Genomic DNA, 19,663 nt, shown 5'->3' with positions numbered 1-19,663 from the left:
TGTTTTCAAATTTGAATCATGAAAAAAAACAAAAAGCATCAACATTAAATCGAAATAGGCAGCTCTGGATAAATTCCAGGAATGCACGCCGTCCCTCTTACATAGCAAAGAATATATTACAATGCGTCGTTTTTTACATTTTGTTATTACACTTCTCTAGTATTTTCGTCCGCGCTACGTATTTTCTTGATACCATGGGTCAGGAACCATCAATATGTATCTTTCCATCGCCTCTCTGAACCTATTTTTATACTGTCTTGGAGTAACCACTGTGGGTTGTTTAATAACTCCGCCGTTACCTCCACCACCAACCAGACCTTTTTCCTTGACCCAACTCTCAAGTTTCTTATCCCATGTGAATGTTCGAATAAAATCAATGATCCCCACCGTCAATAAGAAATTTTCATTATCTATGCCCACGACAAGAGAGTAATCCATAACGTTCATTTTGGCCAAAAATAATGTGTCGTTCCATAAAGACGCCCGCAGCAACTTCTTATCATACTCTCTTACATGGATCGGTGATTCATAAATATACTCGACCATGTTTTCATCAAGTAGGACTTCATTCTTTTTACCTGTTTGCTCAACATGCCTGTTTCGCATGGATCCCTTCAAATCGAAAATTCTGGTAGGTTTCTTATTGTAGAATAAATTTTCCATGATAATCACGTCAAGCTTAAAACTTTTAGCCGTGTTCGGATTTTTAATCTGAATTTGATAAAAACCGAAAACTTTAGCCAACGCAGTAGGTAATTCATGAAACATGACCTGTGTCATATATTCGAAGTAAGAAGGCGCAAACTTGATAAAGGCATCTAACTCAGAATGTGACAACTCCTTAATAACAAATCTATCGTCCAAGGTTTTCAGGAAACTGCTACCACTTTTACCCCCAGACGAGTCCCATTTAACGCATCTCGATAAACTTTGGACGTATTTATCACCAGCATTGCACACTTTTCTGAATGCTTCAAAATGCTCGGTAAAAAAAATTTTGCATGACATCACAGTCATATTATCCTGAAATTGGTATCGTAAGTGGACAGCGGTTTTCTTCGTCATGGTGGCTTCAAGCACCTCTGGCGTGTCAAGAGATATTGGTAATGTGGATTGCGTTTGATCTCTGGGTAATACTGGGTTTGGCAATGAGCCTGGCAACCCCCCATCAGTCTCTAATGTAGTGTTTGTTTCCTGGTCACCCCCTGAGACCGATTGCGAAGGGTTTCTGCGAGTAGAAGAGTTCATACTTTGGGCTATTATTGATCCCATATCAACCATTTTTTGCTTATAATCCGGCATATTTAAACAAAATGCAATCAAAGAGCTCGGTTCATCATCCCTAATGATAACATCGTTGTCAGCAAATACATGTTCTGATGGTAGTGTTGGATATACCAAAGGTTTCCAAAGATATCCTGACCTGTCCGCCCAAAAATTAGCCAATGCCTTCATCAGCAATGATTTATCAGGTTGTGTGTCATCTTCATCCTTATCAATAGCCTTTGTCGGCTTACTTAGTTGCTGCTTTTTCAACGTGCCAGAACTTGCAGATCTATTACTTTTAGAGTCAATTTTCAGATCATTATCTTCTTCGCCCTGCCGGTGACTATTTAAAACCCTTTCACCCCAGCTGTTTATAGAATTTTCTAGTTCGCTTTCTAAGTTTTTATTAACCTCCTTACCAATAGAAGATTTATTGTTTCCATTCCTTCTTCTGTCAATAAACTCTTCTGGATTCATGAAACCAGTACCAATTTGTCTTTCTTCGCCAGATTTTAGCTTTTGATCATTAAATTTACCCAACTCAAATTCGTCCAAGGTTCTAGTAGATTCCCTAGGATTTTTGGCCTGTTTTGCAGGATCATGGAGAGGTTCGTCTACCGCATCTTTAACATCTCTATAAATTTCTACAATCGGTGTTGACGTTTGAACTTTGTAACTCTGAACGTTTCCCTTGTTCAGACGTAGCCTTTCAAACTCTCTTTGCAATTCAAATTCTTTGGATATAGCGTCAAAGTGTATTTTATCGAAAAAGTTAGCAAGTTGAGAAACTCTCGAGTCACGTTGACCTCTTCCAACCGTCAATGTGGAGTCATGGTCAGAACTTGATCGCCTCGAATCTAGTTGAGTGTTGCGTGGGTGTATAACCGTTCGGATGCCAGACGCATTGTCTCCTTCGTTTTGATTAACGGTAGTATCTTGATGAGGTATGTTCTCTTTGGTAGGGACCTTGAATGTTGAAAGCTTTGATGCAGCCAAAGAATTCGAAGATTTTAGGGAAGATGCTAATTCAAGTTTTTGAAGAGAGCCATCTTTTCGTATTGAGCACTGACGAGAACCATCATCCTGGTGTTTGGACCCAGAGCCATTGTTACTGTCTATTCCAGAAACATCGTTTGACTTTGACAACTTTTCTCTATCCAAGGAGTGAACCTTTTTCTCCTGTTCTTTGTCCGTATCCTTGAATAATTTTCTTAATTGACTTGAAGTGATTCGTGTAATATCTGTCTCTGAGGGTAAGTATTGTCTCTCAAAGGTATCAAATTCCGAATCCCAGCTCACTGCTTTATCATATACCTTTCTAATAACGACGTTCATTTGCAAGTGCTGATCGCCGGGATAGTCCTGATATACTTTTTCCAGCTCAGTGCATAAAGCTCTTTTCTCTGTGTACACCAGCTCTTTCAGTTGATCAATTTTAATTTTAGCTGATAGCTGTTTTGCGGTGATTATGCTATCAATCTTAACACGGTCTAACCGATCAACAATACTATCATAGAACCTGTTAATTTTGTCTAGAATTCCATAGTAGTTTTCAACTTTGAATTTAATGTCAACACTAGGTTGCCATTTCAATTTAGTTGGGGGTGTCATCAACTCATGAACTTCCAACTCAGAATATTCCATTCTGATTACCAAGTCGTTGTATCCGAAATACTTCACATGATCTTTTGTAAAGTCGTGCACACAGTTACCAATATCAGAAAGGCTTCCTTGCTTGCTCCAGAACATGATTTCTAGGTACTTCCCAAAGGAGTAGTTCCAAGTTTTCTCACTTATTTGGAGAATAGGAGTAGATGTACCACATTGTTTGCAATAACTCCATGTTAAAATTATGTTTTTAAGTTTTGGGAGCTTTGTCTGGAATTTTTCAGTCAAAATGTCTACTTTACCAGAGCCGTGTACGTAACTCCGATAGTGATCAAACAAATTTCCTTTACACCCTTGATGACAAGGATACCAAGCGGCTGAGACAATATTTTCTATTAGTTGGCCAATCGAAATATCAGTATCCCAGAAGTAGTCAATTGCTACAACTTGAGGTCCGATACAAGGCGTCGCAGTTTTGGTAGACACCATTGAATATAGCACATTGATAGACTGATGAGAGCCTGTTCCGAGCATATTATGGGTTGAGGCGTAAAGCACCTCCCATTGCCTACTCCTTCTAATAAATTCCTTTCTCAACTCCTCTATATTCCTTTGGCGAATGAATTTCGTAATGTACTTCATATCTTTGAAAGTAATTGTCGACTCGATATGCAGATCTTTTACCTCCAGATTATCAATTGATATATCCTCATCTTTCAGCGTCTTATTTTGTTCTTCGTTGCGAAGTATTATCTCTTCCAATTCTCTGGCTTTTTTCAAAAGGAATGGTATTTGGAACTCAACGGTCGGAGAGACAGTTAAAATTCTGTTGTTGAATTTTTCCAAAAAGTCTGAGAAGTACCCCGTGCATTGCAACTGTGCCATGTTCGCTTGCCTTTCTAAATAAAATGGCATGGAGATTTGAATGAAGTTATCGTTAAAAAATGAACTTTCTAATTTAAGCGAAAACACAACGTAGACAATAAATTCCGTTACGTGCTTAATCTTTTCCAGATTTTCAGCTGTGTCCCCACGAAGCAAGATACTCCCACCTAGTTTTGGATCGCAGCCACGTAGGTAAGTGAATGTTTTGCTAAGGTTCCCATATACAAATGTTTTGACAGAAAAGGACTCACATTCTCCCATTTTTACATTTGCAGTTAAATTATCGATGGACACCACAATATCTGCCTCAGTGAGCCTAGCAATTCTTTCAATAACTTGTGGTTTCAGGTTATACTGTACTACAATGTTAGCATTAATCAACAGTTCCAGAGCATAACCACTAACATTTGCGCCCACGTAAACAATATCTGGGTTGAGCGAAGTCAATCTCGATATTAACTTGTTCAGATATTCTTTTTCTTGAGCAAAAACACTTTCTATACTTAAAAAGTGCTTACCGTTCTTTTCGTATTCTAAAGGGAACATAACGAGTAAAATTCGCGGATTGTCAATATGTCTGGGCATACTCTTGCTCGGGAGAGCCTTTGAGAAAACTATACCGTGAATATATTCAGACTGCTCAACTCGACCACCAGGGATCCTCTTGATTTTAACATATTTCTGTCTATAGTCCAGCGTGTTTGAATCCCTGGCACTTAATTCAATATTCTGTAATCTAGCCAGGGTTATAGTTTTCAAGAAGTGGGTCCATGCTTCCATAGCACCAATATTTTGATCATCTAGAACTTGATGTAGAAGAGCTTCCAAATGTAATATAGCCACGTCACTTAATTCGTTCTTCTTACCATTATTAAAACTTTCTGTACGCAGCTGTCTCGTACTGAAGGTGCTCGACAGTCTTCTCCACTGGTCCGACCCAAATTGGGTAGTTGAGTATTTCATTGTCAAATTTTTCGTTGGTGACTGATGAGGATCGGGGGTGAGTTTTTGTACGGGATTGGTTTTACTAGAAGAAGGACTATCGGAAACGGCAACATTATCCCCTGTCAATGGCTCGATACCGCTAAGGGTATAGTCATTGGAATTGTCGCCATTATCGGTAACAACAGACAAAAGATTTGGAGTACTATGGGTCAATTTGGTTATATCTTTGTACAAGGAGCTTGTTCCTGCCTTACTTCTACTCTTACGCCTTGTTTTGATGCGCTGTAGGGATGCCTGGGCTCGTTGGAACGATTTGGAAGAGTTCCTCGTCGATCTTATGGGGTTTGTAGACTTCGAAGCGTCGTTTAAAGAAGAGTATATCGACATGGTTCCTTCGTCTTCCAGGCTGTCCTGATCGTTACCCACTTCCTCATTTTCTGAACTATCTAGTGGGTGTTTAGGAAGAGAACTAGTGCGTTCTATTTTTTTGTGCCCATTTTCTTTAGAAAAGTTGAACTGAAACTTGAAGTTTTTGTTAGTAAAGTTTCCTATAACACGATCGGACTGATCCATATAAGAATCGCCACTTTCTTGACCTGCTGAAAGGGGAGTTGACTTTCGGAGGGGAATAGCCGATGCAGACTCATCATTCAGTCCACGTGACCTTTCTGAAGAACTTTGGGTTTTGTTGCCGACATAGTTAAATATAGATCTTTTCAATGAATTCATGCTTCTTCTTTGATAATTGGAATCTGGTGCCGGAGAGTGGGAGGATGTCGTCTTGCGATGGCGATTTTGACGGTGCAGGTAGTTAGCTGGGATCATATCGACATCTCTAATGCTATATCTTTCATTACTTTGAGTTGGTTTTGAAAGGTGAGAGGAATAAGAATCAATATTACCGTCCTTTAAGCGGGGCCTATCGAGATCGTTGGCTGTAAAAGAAATTTCAAGGGATTCACCCTGTCTGGTTGCAGGAATTGCCATTTTTGGTGGTGGTGACGGTGTGGAGACAAATAATTTTGAGTCTTCACCCGACGTCATAATGCTTTGCGCATCATCTTTATTCAGTAGAATGAACTCTCTTTGCCTTTTCGCGATCAAAGTCCTTTCAAAAAGAGATTTATTAGAAATAGACTTCGAAGTAAATTGATCAGCGGGCAGAATCGAATTTGGTATTTCATGGTTATCATTTTGTTCTAAAATGCTATGTGTGTCGTCCAATGAATTGGTATTGCCGTCTTGAGTTCGCTCTTCCCACGTATGGCCAATATCTTCATTTAAATGTTCGTGCGCATGAACGTCTAATTCATCTTCAGTGTCCTCCTCATCACTGGAGTCCTGCCAGGTATCAGCGTGTTCAAAACAATGGTAGCATACTCTCATCTTTTCCATGTAACCAAATTTGGAACCGTCGATGATCAAAGTGCATGAATGACAAAAGATCTGCCCACATATTCTACAGTGATGTTTCCTTCTAAATGTGTTGAACGCTTTCCCGCAGGCAAAACATTCCTTTGCACTCTCATCTTTCATCCAATACTCTTTGGAAATCAAATAATTGGATGGTTGCTTCCCTCCCTTCTTTTTATCATGGTAGAACCCAAACAGAAAGCTCTTGGAGAGTGAGGTCGTAATTGAGGAGGATCGGCTCCTGGAAGACCTTCCTTCTTCTTCATCCACTAATCTGTGGCTTTTCGGATTCCGAATCGGAATTGCCGTCACTGTAGATTTAGATGCGTAGATACTTGACCTTTGTGCGTTCATTGCGTTACTGGCTAAGTTGAATCGTGGTTTATCGTGCACCACGTTGGGAGACACTCCATTAGCTGGTGGTAAAAAAGATATAGAGTCTTGCTTTATAAGAGGTGAGACTGGGTGTGCTTGATGATGGTCATCGGGAAAGTCAGTGTGTTCATTGAGAATCGTAGGAATCTGGCCCTGGTGACCCTCTTTTGAAGATGCGTCAAAATTCGGAGCCAAAGAGACACCGGAAGCAGTTAATGGATTTTCATCGAGTTGTATCGTCGGTGTGGTTGCTGCTGAAGTTGTGCCGATTGTTGCTGTGGTGGGTAACACTGCTCTCGGTACAAAGTCTTCAGTGGTAGAAGTTGTTGGAACCGCAGCACCGTTACTCAGTCCAGCTGGTATCAACGGCACAGAAATCCTTGGTTTTTCATCAGGTTCGACGACTTTGTCCATGATTAGCCCATACACTTCTGTTCATCTTCAACCTTGGCACTGAAAATGATTAGTGTGTAAACACATAATGATTCCATAAAAGAGAAAAATTGGGATCCGCTGGAACGAAAAAGAAAAAATATGAAGGTTGAACAATGTATGTAGGACAACCATTAGCAGAAAACCAACAGAAGACGACCGGCAATTGGAGGAAACGCTCGTTGCGATGCTTTTGTTTCTACACGTCGTGCTGACGATTTTCATCTGTGTTTGTGGGTACGACATTGACGATTACAATTTACAATACTACTCAGAAACGCTTCCCTCAAAGCTATCTTTAACAAACGACAGCAAGCATAATCTATTACTGCCTTTCAACACTACGAGATTGCCTAGTAGTAACGAGTCCCTTGAAATCCGTGAGTTTATCAAGTCTCATTTTGCCAATAACTTGGATAGTGAATGGATTGTTGAGGAGGATACACATTTTGAGAATGGTTTGAATTTCACTAATCTTATTTTCACGTGGAACCCGACTGCCGCAAGCTTTATCGTTCTTGCAGCACACTACGACACGAAATTTGAGCCCGCGGGGTTCATTGGGGCCATGGACAGTGCTGCGTCCTGTGCTATCATGATGTACGCTGCAGAGTTCATGGACGAGGCATTCCAACACGACTCTCTTTTAATCAACCACAATATGGGGCTCAAAATTGTGTTCTTTGACGGAGAGGAAGCGGTGAAGGATTGGACACCAGAGGACTCCCTGTACGGGGCCCGTCATTTAGCAGAGTCATGGGAAAAGAACAAACTCCTGCCCCGTATTGAGATCCTTATCCTCATGGACCTAATCGGTGGGAAGACCCAAGTCAAGATCCCGTCCTACTACCGACAGGGCCACCCTTACTACCAACTACTTGACTCGATCGAGGACGCGTACTTGACCACAGAATTCGCGGAGGAAACGTCACATCACAAGGAACTTGACGTAGAGGATATCGCATACTTGCTCATAAACCAGGTTCTCATCGAGGACGACCACGTCCCCTTCTACAAGAAAGGGGTCGCTCCTTTACACCTGATCCCAACCCCCTTCCCACCACAGTGGCACACCATTGACGACGACTTCGACCATCTGGACCAGGGAGAGGTCAACAAGTGGGCTGTCATGATGTGCGAGTGCCTCCATGAACTGTTCGCACTGCCCGCGAACGTGACGTGAGGGAAAGGCACCTGATCATTACCCTTTTGGGACACTCGGCACCTGATCTGCGTTTCTTTTCCCACTATTTCCTCTTCGGGTAATGTGTTCTGCGGCAGCTTCTGTGGCCACCCGGAGGGACATACTTCCGGGTGGCTGCATTAAGGAAACCGCTTTTTTTTTTATACGGGACTCCCCTTGGAACAAATTTCTATTATCCTGTATGACCAAAAATATAAATGTAGTGTGCATCTCTGCTTGCAAGAGGTGGAAACAGTGTTTCCCCGGGTTGTGGTTGGTGATACTTTCTTGCTCCAGTCTACCAACAGTGTCGATATGTACTCTAAACAGTTGAAATCAGAAGATTTTGTTAACTTGAAAGAAGCTCCCAAGGCCAAGGATTCCCCCACGGTGGGGAAGTATTACGGATTCCAAGATCCAGGCGAGGGTCCCGGAGTACCTAGGATGCTACAAAGACGCAGTTCAACCAACTACGAAGACGCGTTGAATCTGCGGGAAGCTGCTGCTGCTAACGGGGGGGACACGGAGATCGCTCCAGAGGATTTAGGAAACAAAGGGATGGATCTCCAGAACGCCAAGCACGATATCCAGCGGGATATTACCCAGGACAATGAGACATCCTGTTTCGGTATTTGTGAGAGAGTAGATATGGGAGACAAAGTGCAACACGGGAGCCGCGGGGGGAATGAGGAGACGATGCGCCAAGAAATTTTCACGAAGGCAGACTATTTGGATAAAGATAATGAGCGGAATTTTTGTATGGGAACCAATGCAAGTCCTCCAATGTTCAGAAGGAAATCTTCGTTTGAATACGAGGACTTCAAGAAAGACATGTACGACAGAATGAAGCTTTTCGATGATTAGAAAAGAGAACAAGAGGGACTCACTTCGATTTTATTTCATTCCCTTCACCTATTAGACATACACATTCTACCTTCTTATATTCCTTACGGTTTTCCCAAGTTTAGCTATACATACTCTATATTTCCATTGACCATTGAAAAAAATAATAATAGAAAATTTTTTTCATCTTAAATCTTACTCTCTCATTCAAAGCTACACCAAAGATTGTTAAATTAAAGCATAAGGAAACAAGCCAATAATGTCATCCATTGGCTCCCAGGTACGTAGAGCAGCTGCGTCTGTGGATCCCATTGTTACTGAATATGCAGTAGGTTACTTCAATCACCTTTCAAAGGGTACCTTCGATGCCGTCCAAGCGCAACAGATGGACTTGGACCACGAGGTTAAGTACGTCAGCGATCTCCTAGTGAACGCTGGTGCACCTCAAGATGCTGTAGACAAGCTGGCACACAATCTTTTGGAACAATTAAGCATCCAGTTGAAGGAGAATAAAGCGAAGTTGGACGTCACTGGTGACACCTCGAAGAGGTTGCTGGATATCAACGTCTTACAGAGCCATAACAAGAAGGCCAATATAAACACGTCGTTGAACCTTCTAGGTGTTAACAACGATATTGAGCATACCGGTAGAAAGATGGAGACAAGAGTTGATTTGAAAAAATTGGCTAAAGCGGAACAGAAAATCGCCAAGAAAGTGGCCAAGAGGAACAACAAATTTGTTCAATATGAAGCTTCTAAATTGATTGGTGAACAAGAGGAGGACAACTACGACTCATTCTTCTTGAAGATTAACCCTCTAGAGTTTGGTTCTGCAGCTGGTAAATCCAAAGATATCAAGATTGACGCTTTCGACTTGTACGTTGGTGACGGGCAAAGAATTCTGTCTGATGCTCAATTGACCTTGAGTTTTGGTCACAGATACGGGTTAGTCGGGCAGAACGGTATCGGTAAATCTACACTACTAAGGGCCTTGTCTAGAAGAGATTTGAACGTCCCTAAGCACGTCTCCATTTTGCACGTCGAGCAAGAACTGAGAGGTGACGAGACTTTAGCTCTACAGAGTGTTTTAGATGCTGATGTCTGGAGGAAACAACTACTGACAGAGGAGAAGAAAATTAACGAAAGGTTGAAAGATATTGAAAATTTGAGAGCAGAATTCGAAGAGGAGTCCCTGGAGATTAAGAAACTGGATAACGAGCGTGAAGATTTGGAAGCGCACTTGTTACAAATTGACGAAAAACTGGCAGATATGGAATCAGACAAGGCAGAGGCAAGAGCGGCTTCTATCTTGTACGGTTTAGGTTTCAGTAAAGAGGCTCAACAGAAACCAACGAACTCCTTTTCCGGTGGTTGGAGAATGAGATTATCTCTAGCAAGAGCTCTATTCTGTCAACCCGATTTGCTGCTATTGGATGAACCTTCCAATATGTTGGATGTTCCATCCATCGCATACCTAGCAGAATACTTGAAGACGTACCCATCTACCGTTCTAACAGTCTCGCATGACCGTGCATTCTTGAACGAAGTTGCCACAGATATCATTTATCAACACAACGAAAGACTAGACTACTACAGAGGTCAAGATTTCGATTCTTTCTACCAGACCAAAGAAGAGCGGAAGAAGAACGCCCAAAGAGAGTACGAGAACCAAATGGCGTACAGAAAACATTTGCAAGAGTTTATCGACAAGTATAGATACAACGCTGCTAAATCCCAAGAGGCTCAATCCAGAATCAAGAAATTGGAAAAGCTCCCCGTTTTGGAACCGCCTGAAGTGGAAACCAGTATCAACTTCCACTTCCCAGACTGTGAGAAACTATCTCCACCCATCATTCAGCTACAGGATGTTTCCTTTGGCTATGAAGAGCAGAGTTTGCTATTGAAAGACGTGAATTTGGATGTTCAAATGGATTCAAGAATCGCGTTAGTGGGTGCCAACGGTTGTGGTAAAACTACATTACTGAAGGTTATGATGGAACAGTTGAGACCAACCTCAGGTTATGTTTCAAGAAACGGGAGATTGAGAATAGGTTACTTTACTCAACATCATGTTGACTCTATGGATTTGAATACTTCAGCAGTAGATTGGATGTCGAAGACGTATCCAGGTAAAACAGATGAAGAGTATAGACGCCATTTGGGTGCGTTTGGTATCACTGGTACACTAGGTCTTCAACAGATGCAGTTGTTATCCGGTGGTCAGAAATCGCGTGTTGCGTTTGCTGCACTGTGTTTGAACAATCCACATATTCTAGTCCTCGATGAACCTTCCAATCATTTGGATACCACAGGTCTGGAAGCTCTGGTAGATGCTTTGAAAAAATTCACTGGTGGTGTTCTTATGGTTTCGCACGATATTTCCGTGATAGACAGTGTCTGTAACGAAATATGGGTCTCTGAAGACGGTAACGTTAAGAAATTTGGTGGTTCCATTTTCGATTACAGAGATTACATTATTTCTTCCGCGAATGCTGCAGGTGTTGTAAAGAAACATTGATGCTATCGTTTAATATGCCACCTATAAAATCTATATGTAGAAGTATATATATTTTAAATTGGTTCACCGGAGAAAGACATTTTACTGTTCAAGCGTTGATAAAGCAGTCAATACCTACTTGATCTAAGAATACATATCATCGTTTATAAAAAATGAATAATATTTGAGATTATTTCAATATTAGTTCAGCCTTACGTTTGTTTGTGATTGGATCCAAGACAGATCTAACTTGCACTTGCACTTGATCAAAAACAAATACTTCTCTCCGATTTTTAGAGTCTTTTGATGTGAATGTAAGTTTATATTCCACTTCATCAAACTCAGCGGAATGTGTGTCGTCTGTCAGGTTTTCCAGCCTAATTAAACCTTCAACACCAAATTTAGGAACCAGTACAACAATACCGTTATTGAACACCTTTATCACATAACCGGATTCCAAAGATTCGTTGTTCTTCATGACTTGGCCAACGTAGTATTCTATACTTGCTCTACCCGCAAATTGGGCATTTCTGTGTTTCCTGTTGATGTTTCTACAGATCATGTCCATTTTGTGCTTATCTCTGTGATCTAAACTTAGAGGTTCATAATCAATCGCACCGGCAAGTTGTCTGTGTGCCACAATATCACAGTAACGTCTAATGGGAGAGGTAAAATGCGTATATATATCCACAGCTAGACCATAATGTCTGAAATCAGGATAAGAGTAAGCTCCCGAATAGAAGTATTGTGCAGCCATCATACATCTCGTTGACATAATTCTCACCAATGTATTGAAATACGGATCCTTTGGATCTTCACAGCGATCCAACGAGTCTGCCAACGCTTTCGAAGATTCCACTGAGATCGACATATTTTTTCTTCTCTGCAACATTTCATTCAAGATCTCGAAATTTGTTGCCGGTGGAGGAGCGTGTCTCCTCAGCATTGCCGTCTGAGGGAAGGAATCATATATCTTTCTTGCAACCGAAATGTTGGCCAACAGCATAAATTCTTCGACCAATGAATTAGTCGCCAGTAGTTTTTTTATCTCAACTTCACCTGGATCAGAGGTTTCGCTATCCATATGGACTTTAACTTCTGGTGACGCCAAGTTCAGAGCACCAGCTTCTAACCTTTTTTGCTTTAATTTGATAGACAGTTGCAATAGAGCCCTCATTCCTAAAGTCAACTCATCTTGTTGTTTGGGATCGTCAATTCTTAACTGGGCCTGCTCGTAAGCGAATGCTTCTCTAGATCTAATTACGGATTTGTGAAATTCAACATTTATAATATCGGCATTTTCATCCAACTCCCAGATCACAGAAAAGGCAAATCTATCAACATATGGCTTCAATGAACATAGGTCTGTACCCAGCAGCATCGGCAACATATCAATACGTTTATCGACCAAATAGACAGATGTCCCCCTCGACGCACCTTCCGCGTCTAGAGCTGTGCCTGGCTTGACGAAGTGGGTAACATCGGCGATATGGACACCGACTTCCCAATGACCATTGGGCAGTTTCTTAGCATGCAGTGCGTCATCGATATCAACACATCCTGGCGGGTCAATACTACAAATCAACTTATCCCTCAAGTCCTTCCTCTTGGCCAACAATGGGTCTGCCTTGTTAGCTTCAATGTCGTCCACAGACACTGGAGCCTTCCAATCATGTCCCTCTTCCGGTAAACATTCCAGCACTTTTTTCGAGAAGGGTCTGTATTCGACATCGTGCTCAAGTAGTAGGGCCTCTGTTTCCGCTTGTGCAGATTCAATGGTACCCAAATCTCTTACAAAATGCCCCAATGGGTATTTATAATTCGCTGGCCAAGAATCAACTGAGATTACAACTCTCTTATCGAGCAGTTCAGCGGCACGTCTCGTTCTTATTCTGATCTTTGGTAAGCACTTATCCATCAAAATTATAAACACATTCTGAGTGCCGGCAGTTTGTAAGTCAACAGAGTTAGGAGCAATTTGACCAACGTACTGTCTCCACGATCTTCTTGTAATGGCAACAACTCTGGCAGTTGGTCGAACTTTCTGCGCTTTCTGCGCCTGGATAGCGTCCTTGGCCAACATACGACGTTGTTTGTCTGATATGATTGGGTTTTTAGAGGCTACAACGTCATCTCCCTCATCGCCTTCATTACCTGGATTATCGTTGACGTCGAAATGTTCGGAATCAAGTGCCACTGAAGATGGTGCCTGCCATTCAGATTCCGGTAACAACTCAACGACAACTTGATCACCGTTGAACGCCCTGTTCAGATTCATCTGTCCTACAATAAGAACAGGTTTCGAGAAGCTAGGTAGTGACACAGCACCTTCCAAGAAATTGTACTCGGATATCTGGATATTACCTTGGTACAGAACGCCGTTTCTAATACCACCCATGATTCTAGCGGTAGAATAGTACTCGGGGAAAGTGAATTCATTCAGGTCTTCCTCGTTCAAAGATGCCTCTGTTTTAGGATCCACGTTTGGAATCAGATCTTTAATCTCTTCTCCGTTTGGCAAAGCGTCGACGTACTTGTTCAAATTTAAAGTGGTGTATTTATCAGAATCCTGGCTTTTGGCTGCCTCTCTGTTCAGCTTATCGTTTGACACTAGTACAATCTTAATCCCAGTCTCCTTCAAATGTTCACCGTACCACTCACAAGTCTGCCTGATGGCCCTATCGTTTCTATCGTTGATGGTTTCGTCCTTTTGCCTGTTGATGTACGTGTATTCGGAAAACTCGTTGTGGAAGACAATAAATCTTTTAGTCTCGTTACTGTCCCTACACAGAGCTCTTAATCTGAGATAAACTGGGTACGATCTATTCCGGACCTCGTCCAAAACAATCTGTGGGATGATGACATCCGAGAAACAGCTTGGGTTCTCCAACAGATCAATCGCCAAAAGCACAATATTTGTATCTAGCACAACGTAATGTTTCCCGAGCCCAATAGCCATTGGGTCCGCCGAAAGCACAAACTTGGGCAATTCGTTTGCTGCATTCGGCACAACAATCTCAGAGCATTTCTGACAGGCAGTCGAAAGACACGGGATATCGTTCCGCAAGTAGTGTTCCCTCACAATCTTGGTGGCATTACCGTTTCTTGACCGAATGAAAACCTTCTGCGTCACAGCTAGGCCCTCAGAAAGTCTCTTCCTGGTAGATACAGAGGTAGACATACGTTGATCGAGAGGTGGAAGCACTAACGACTACAGCAACATCTATCCATCTCCATACAACATCCAAAGTGCAACTCATCGCGAACTTCTCGAGACTTTTCACTTGAAAAATTTATTCCGTTACCCGGTTCTTAGATCTCCAATGTTCGTTCCTATATTTTGCCACATATAATAAAAGCCTCTGGTTAAGCGGTTCGGGAGTGGACCATTGAGCCGTTCAGAGTCTCTTGCGGGTATCTGTTGTAAGCAGTGTTGGTAGTGATATGTCTGATCAACTTACATTTAACATCAAGCATGCTGGGAAAGTTCACCCCATTAGTATCACGGGGGAAACGACCGCTGGCCAGCTAAGGGAGCAGGTGGAATCGCTTACGCATGTGCCGCAGGAACGTCAGAAATACATGGTTAAGGGCGGATTGACCGATAAGAGTGCGAGCGATTTATCCAGTGTTATTAAGGCTGGTTCGACGGTTATGCTGCTGGGTACTCCAGACGCAAATTTGATTACGAAACCCAAGACGGCAAGCCACTTCATCGAAGACTTGTCACCGGACCAGCAAGTTTCGAGGTTTAATGAATTGCCAATTGGGTTTAAAAATATGGGGAACACATGCTACTTGAATGCCACATTGCAGTCTCTCTTCAGAATGGATCAGCTGAGGGAGCTGATTTTGAACTATGACCCAAAGGCGTTTACCAACCTTAACCCACAAGACGAAATGCATCACAAACTTATCCTCGAGTTAAAGCACTGCTTTGAGAGCTTGAAACAGAAGAACTACCAGTCTGTGTTGCCAATTGTGCTCATAAATGTTCTTCGGAAAGTGTATCCCCAGTTTGCCGAGAGGGACCCTCAGGCCGGATTTTACAAGCAACAGGACGCAGAGGAACTTTTCACACAACTGTTCCACTCAATGACCGTTGTGTTTGGTGATAAATTCTCTGAGGACTTTAGTATCAAATTCAAAACCACGGTGACGGACACACAAAACCCTGATGATGTTACTGTCAAGGAGGACGAGAGCGACGTTAAATTGCAATGTCATATTTCCGGTACGACCAACTTCTTAAGAAATGGAATCTTCGAGTCCCTGAATGAGAAGATCGAGAAAAGATCAAACACAACGGGCGTCAACTCCATCTACAATGTGGAGAAGAAAATTACGAAATTGCCCAAGTATCTGACTATACAGTATGTCCGGTTCTTCTGGAAGAGATCCAGTAACAAGAAGTCGAAGATTCTAAGGAAAGTTGTCTTCCCATTCCAGCTGGACGTCAGTGACATACTGACCCCAGAGTATCAACAGGAAAAAATCAAAGTGAGAGACGAACTAAGAACGGTGGATAAACTGAGAGAGGAAAAGCAACGCGATGCGAAAAAACGGAAGCTCGACGGTGGCGCCACTGTCACCGAGGGCTCCTTTGCCACCCCAAAGGAACATTCGGAAACCGAACACGCTTTAGAGGCCAGCGAAAAGGAGTACTGGCGGGACGAATTTAAGAAACATTTCCCTCCGGATTTACAAGCTGGCGAGAACCCATCGTGTGTATACAATTTGGTAGGAGTCATCACCCATCAGGGGGCCAACTCTGATTCGGGCCACTACCAAGCTTTCATCAGAGATGAAAACGACGAAAACGTTTGGTATAAATTCAACGACGACAAGGTTAGTATAGTTGAAAAGGAAAGGGTGGAAGCACTGGCCGGAGGTGGTGAGAGTGACAGTGCGCTCATCCTGATGTACCAAGGTTTCGGTCTATGAGAATGTAAAACGGTGCTCTTTTTTTCGCTTTCTTTAGACATTGACATCTTTAAACTACTCTACTGCCTTAACTCAGTTTAATGATGGAGAAGTTTAGCATGTGCAGGGATCTTTTTTTCTTTATACAAATGTTCTAGGTCTCTGTTTTACTTTCCCAGAGAAAGAAAGAATATTAAATACGAATCTTCTTTTTATTTTTCTTCTCATTCAGTTCTTGATGATACAAACGGCGTTACATTTTTGCATCGTCGCTGTTCAACCAATGATCTTTTTGAACTGCTCGATGTATTCGTAGCAATTCAACGGTTTACCCTTATTGTCGGCCAAACACTGCGCCAGCTTGTTTCTCACTTCTTGCCCCTTGGTGCCTATCTGCTTTAACTTCTGCTCGTCCCTTTCGTCCAACTTCTTCAAGTTATCACTCAAGGTAAGAATTTTGGCATCCAATTTTTTTGAGCTCAGGGGATCATTCTCAATCTCCGTTAAAATCAAAGAAGTATCGAGTGTGTCTTCAAACTTTCTCAATGCATCCTTCTCCAACCTTGTCAACTTCTGCGCTACTTTCTCTTCGATAAATCTCTCGGCATCCTCCCTTCTCGAGAAATCTGTTTCAGTGCTATGCTGCAGCTTGCTCACAATATCATCGGAAAGCTTCAATGTAGAATCAATGGCAAAAACTGCGCTGTCTTCTGGTTTTGATGCTTGAGCCCCCATAATGACTGTACTCTTCACTCACTCACTGCAAATTACAGAGAATGCTAGAACTGATGTATCGACGATTAGCAATACTTGAACAGCAAACAGTTTCTTCAATCTCTCCATATTCGTTGTTTTTTTATAAAATATATGTTCTTAGAAATGTACGTCTCTCATTGGATTTAAAATAATGCTCTCATCGCAAACCATCAACATAGCAACTTCATACCGATTTATGCTCTCGTTGCGTATATTCGAACAGCTGTGTGTCCCCATATAGAATACAGAGCTTTACAGCGCTGCTACCTCTTACGAACTCACGCTGTAATTGCTTCTCGTGTACGTATTGGTCAACAACATTTCTGATTAGGAAATTATCACCGGTTCGCTCGTTGACAACGATACTGAGAGAAGGTGCTTACATCGCACTGTGCGACTAATACCTGTTCTGCTTTAACAAACTATTGTCAATTGCTATCCAGGATTTGAGAGCATGAACTCTTCAGAGCTATTGAAGGTCATACGACAGGATTTGTTCCTGCCAAAAGAATTGTTCTCTTGCGAGTTTGACCAAAGAGCAGGACATTATATCTACGGCATTGGATATTCAATAGCGGATGATGCATCAATGCTATCCTGCGGATGTTGCATAGCGGAGTCGCTATTCGACGCCATAAAAGACGCCACACACAACGAACTAATCTATTGTCCAGTTTGTAAAAATAAGAATGTATCGATGGTAGGGCCTGTTAAACCGTTGCGATGTCTGTATGACCAATTAAATGGGTTTGAAGACTCAATAAGCACCTCTTTGGAAACAGTCAAGTTGCAGGAGGAAAACATTGAGCGAGGTGGGAACAAGCCAGAAGGTACCGAGGAAAATAGTACTCTTCCGGTTGAAGAAGCTGCAATGTTTACTGAGTACAAAAATAACGACATACCGGAGAAGACACTAGAGACTGACCAAGTGGATTCAAAGAAACTTGATGCGAGCAACCAGCAAACCACCCTACTTAACCTTTTTTTCAAAGTTGCTTCTAAAATGAATAGCGAGAATACACCGGACGATACCACTACCGAAAGACCAATCAATACAGATGCAAATCCTCAATACCTGACACACAGTACCACTTTAGAAACTGAAAATAAGTCGGAGATGGTTAGCTTAGCTAATAAATCTAATACCATTATCACAGAACGGTTATCACAGGAATGTAAAAAACCAGAATGGCATAAAGATCATACTGCACATTTCAATGAACCGGTGGTTCCCAACATATCGTCAAATCTGGATGAAAAAAAGAATCGTATTTTGCTAGCTGTTTCCCACTTTATAGGAAACGATCTGTTTTCAAGACGCACTCCAAGTTCCTCAAAAACTAAATCAAAACTATTTATCAACTCCGCCATTTCTCCCAGTTGTACCAAATTTGCATTGATAGATAAACATAAGTGGGAAGTATTTTCAATCCCTGCAGATATCGACAAATATCCGCCTAAATTACTGTTCTGTGGTCGCAATACGGGAGAGGTCGGGAAGTCATTTGAAAAGCTGGAACTCTCCAAAAAAAACTTAACAGCATTAGCAAATTCAGAAGTACTAAGTGGAGATTATGTGTTCTGCACATTATCCGATGATTTACTGATTATTTCAGATACCAATAATTCGCTAAGGGTCCACGAACTGACGGAAAAGGGAAGCCTGATCCATTTCTATGCTTCTAAATACCCTTTGCGCTGTATTGATATTGATCATGGAGGTACACTGATTGCCTGCGGAATTACCGGAAGAGAAAGAAAGACCAACACAGAGCAGGCATTGATTACATTACACCGTATTAACGTGAATAAACAGACAGGTCTATATGTGTTTCCTGCACCACTGACGATAGCTCTGCCGTACCGCGATCCGATCAACACAATCAATTTATCACACGACGGTCTTTACATTTCGTGTTCAACAACGATGGAATCTCGATTTTTGGTCATTTCGTTAAGAACCCTCAATGAACCGAGATTGATAATGAAAAGTTTGAGATCAATCGACACGTCTTTAGAGTCAGAAGGGATAACAGACACGAAGTTGTTTCCAGGGAACTTTAATCTCATGTGTGTCACTTCCACTGCCTTTAATTCTCCTCCTATCATTATCAACACAAAAATCGAAGATATAAGCGAATTAAGGAGTGTTGCTCAGCCTTCTTTGTTAACAAAAATAGTGGAACTAGGTTCCAAGATTCATCGTTGTGAGATATCACCTAGGAACGATTCTATAGCGTTTCTCGATAAAAATGGTTCGGTTTATATAATGTCCGCACCAACAATGATTGAAGACGAAACGAAACGGATAGTTCTAGTTGACCTTGTTGCGGATGCTTATAGAGCTCACGAGTGTGCCTCAATGCGGTTTAACTCTTCAGGACATATCCTCTACATACTGGATCGTAAAGGTGTGCTTTACGTAGAAGATTTTGCCTACGATCTGCCACAAAATCCCGAGGTTTCAAAATGTAAGGAATTATAGTTAGGGAATATATATGATGAAGTAACATGGACAATAATCTGCATATCTTGGA

General features: G+C 41.8%; 8 protein-coding genes across 8 annotated transcripts; 5 read left to right on the top strand and 3 right to left on the bottom strand.

The window, feature by feature from the left end:
* Window positions 1–174: 174 nt before the first annotated feature.
* FAB1 (1-phosphatidylinositol-3-phosphate 5-kinase) lies at window positions 175–6,906 on the bottom strand (the record flags this gene model as incomplete). Its single annotated transcript, XM_022606910.1, has 1 exon — window positions 175–6,906. The coding sequence occupies one exon, from the start codon at window positions 6,904–6,906 to the stop codon at window positions 175–177; it is 6,732 nt and encodes a 2,243-aa protein (XP_022463558.1).
* A 205-nt stretch (window positions 6,907–7,111) lies between these two features.
* On the top strand, window positions 7,112–8,107 carry KNAG0C01980 (uncharacterized protein; the record flags this gene model as incomplete). The annotated part of the gene is made up of 1 exon (XM_022606909.1): window positions 7,112–8,107. One exon carries the CDS (start codon window positions 7,112–7,114, stop codon window positions 8,105–8,107), a length of 996 nt encoding a protein of 331 aa, XP_022463557.1.
* A 315-nt stretch (window positions 8,108–8,422) lies between these two features.
* On the top strand, window positions 8,423–8,971 carry IGD1 (Igd1p; the record flags this gene model as incomplete). Its single annotated transcript, XM_022606907.1, has 1 exon — window positions 8,423–8,971. The coding sequence occupies one exon, from the start codon at window positions 8,423–8,425 to the stop codon at window positions 8,969–8,971; it is 549 nt and encodes a 182-aa protein (XP_022463556.1).
* Window positions 8,972–9,209: 238 nt separating this feature from the next.
* On the top strand, window positions 9,210–11,468 carry GCN20 (putative AAA family ATPase GCN20; the record flags this gene model as incomplete). Its single annotated transcript, XM_022606906.1, has 1 exon — window positions 9,210–11,468. The coding sequence occupies one exon, from the start codon at window positions 9,210–9,212 to the stop codon at window positions 11,466–11,468; it is 2,259 nt and encodes a 752-aa protein (XP_022463555.1).
* A 169-nt stretch (window positions 11,469–11,637) lies between these two features.
* Window positions 11,638–14,628, bottom strand: DIS3 (exosome catalytic subunit DIS3; the record flags this gene model as incomplete). Its single annotated transcript, XM_022606905.1, has 1 exon — window positions 11,638–14,628. One exon carries the CDS (start codon window positions 14,626–14,628, stop codon window positions 11,638–11,640), a length of 2,991 nt encoding a protein of 996 aa, XP_022463554.1.
* A 263-nt stretch (window positions 14,629–14,891) lies between these two features.
* UBP6 (ubiquitin-specific protease UBP6) lies at window positions 14,892–16,391 on the top strand (the record flags this gene model as incomplete). The annotated part of the gene is made up of 1 exon (XM_022606904.1): window positions 14,892–16,391. The coding sequence occupies one exon, from the start codon at window positions 14,892–14,894 to the stop codon at window positions 16,389–16,391; it is 1,500 nt and encodes a 499-aa protein (XP_022463553.1).
* Window positions 16,392–16,646: 255 nt separating this feature from the next.
* MIC19 (Mic19p) lies at window positions 16,647–17,105 on the bottom strand (the record flags this gene model as incomplete). The annotated part of the gene is made up of 1 exon (XM_022606903.1): window positions 16,647–17,105. One exon carries the CDS (start codon window positions 17,103–17,105, stop codon window positions 16,647–16,649), a length of 459 nt encoding a protein of 152 aa, XP_022463552.1.
* A 475-nt stretch (window positions 17,106–17,580) lies between these two features.
* Window positions 17,581–19,611, top strand: PTR3 (Ptr3p; the record flags this gene model as incomplete). Its single annotated transcript, XM_022606902.1, has 1 exon — window positions 17,581–19,611. The coding sequence occupies one exon, from the start codon at window positions 17,581–17,583 to the stop codon at window positions 19,609–19,611; it is 2,031 nt and encodes a 676-aa protein (XP_022463551.1).
* Window positions 19,612–19,663: the final 52 nt, after the last annotated feature.

This window comes from Huiozyma naganishii, chromosome 3 (assembly GCF_000348985.1).
Source record: "Huiozyma naganishii CBS 8797 chromosome 3, complete genome".
Lineage (NCBI taxonomy): Eukaryota > Fungi > Ascomycota > Saccharomycetes > Saccharomycetales > Saccharomycetaceae > Huiozyma > Huiozyma naganishii.
This window is presented reverse-complemented; position numbering and strand designations above follow the sequence as displayed.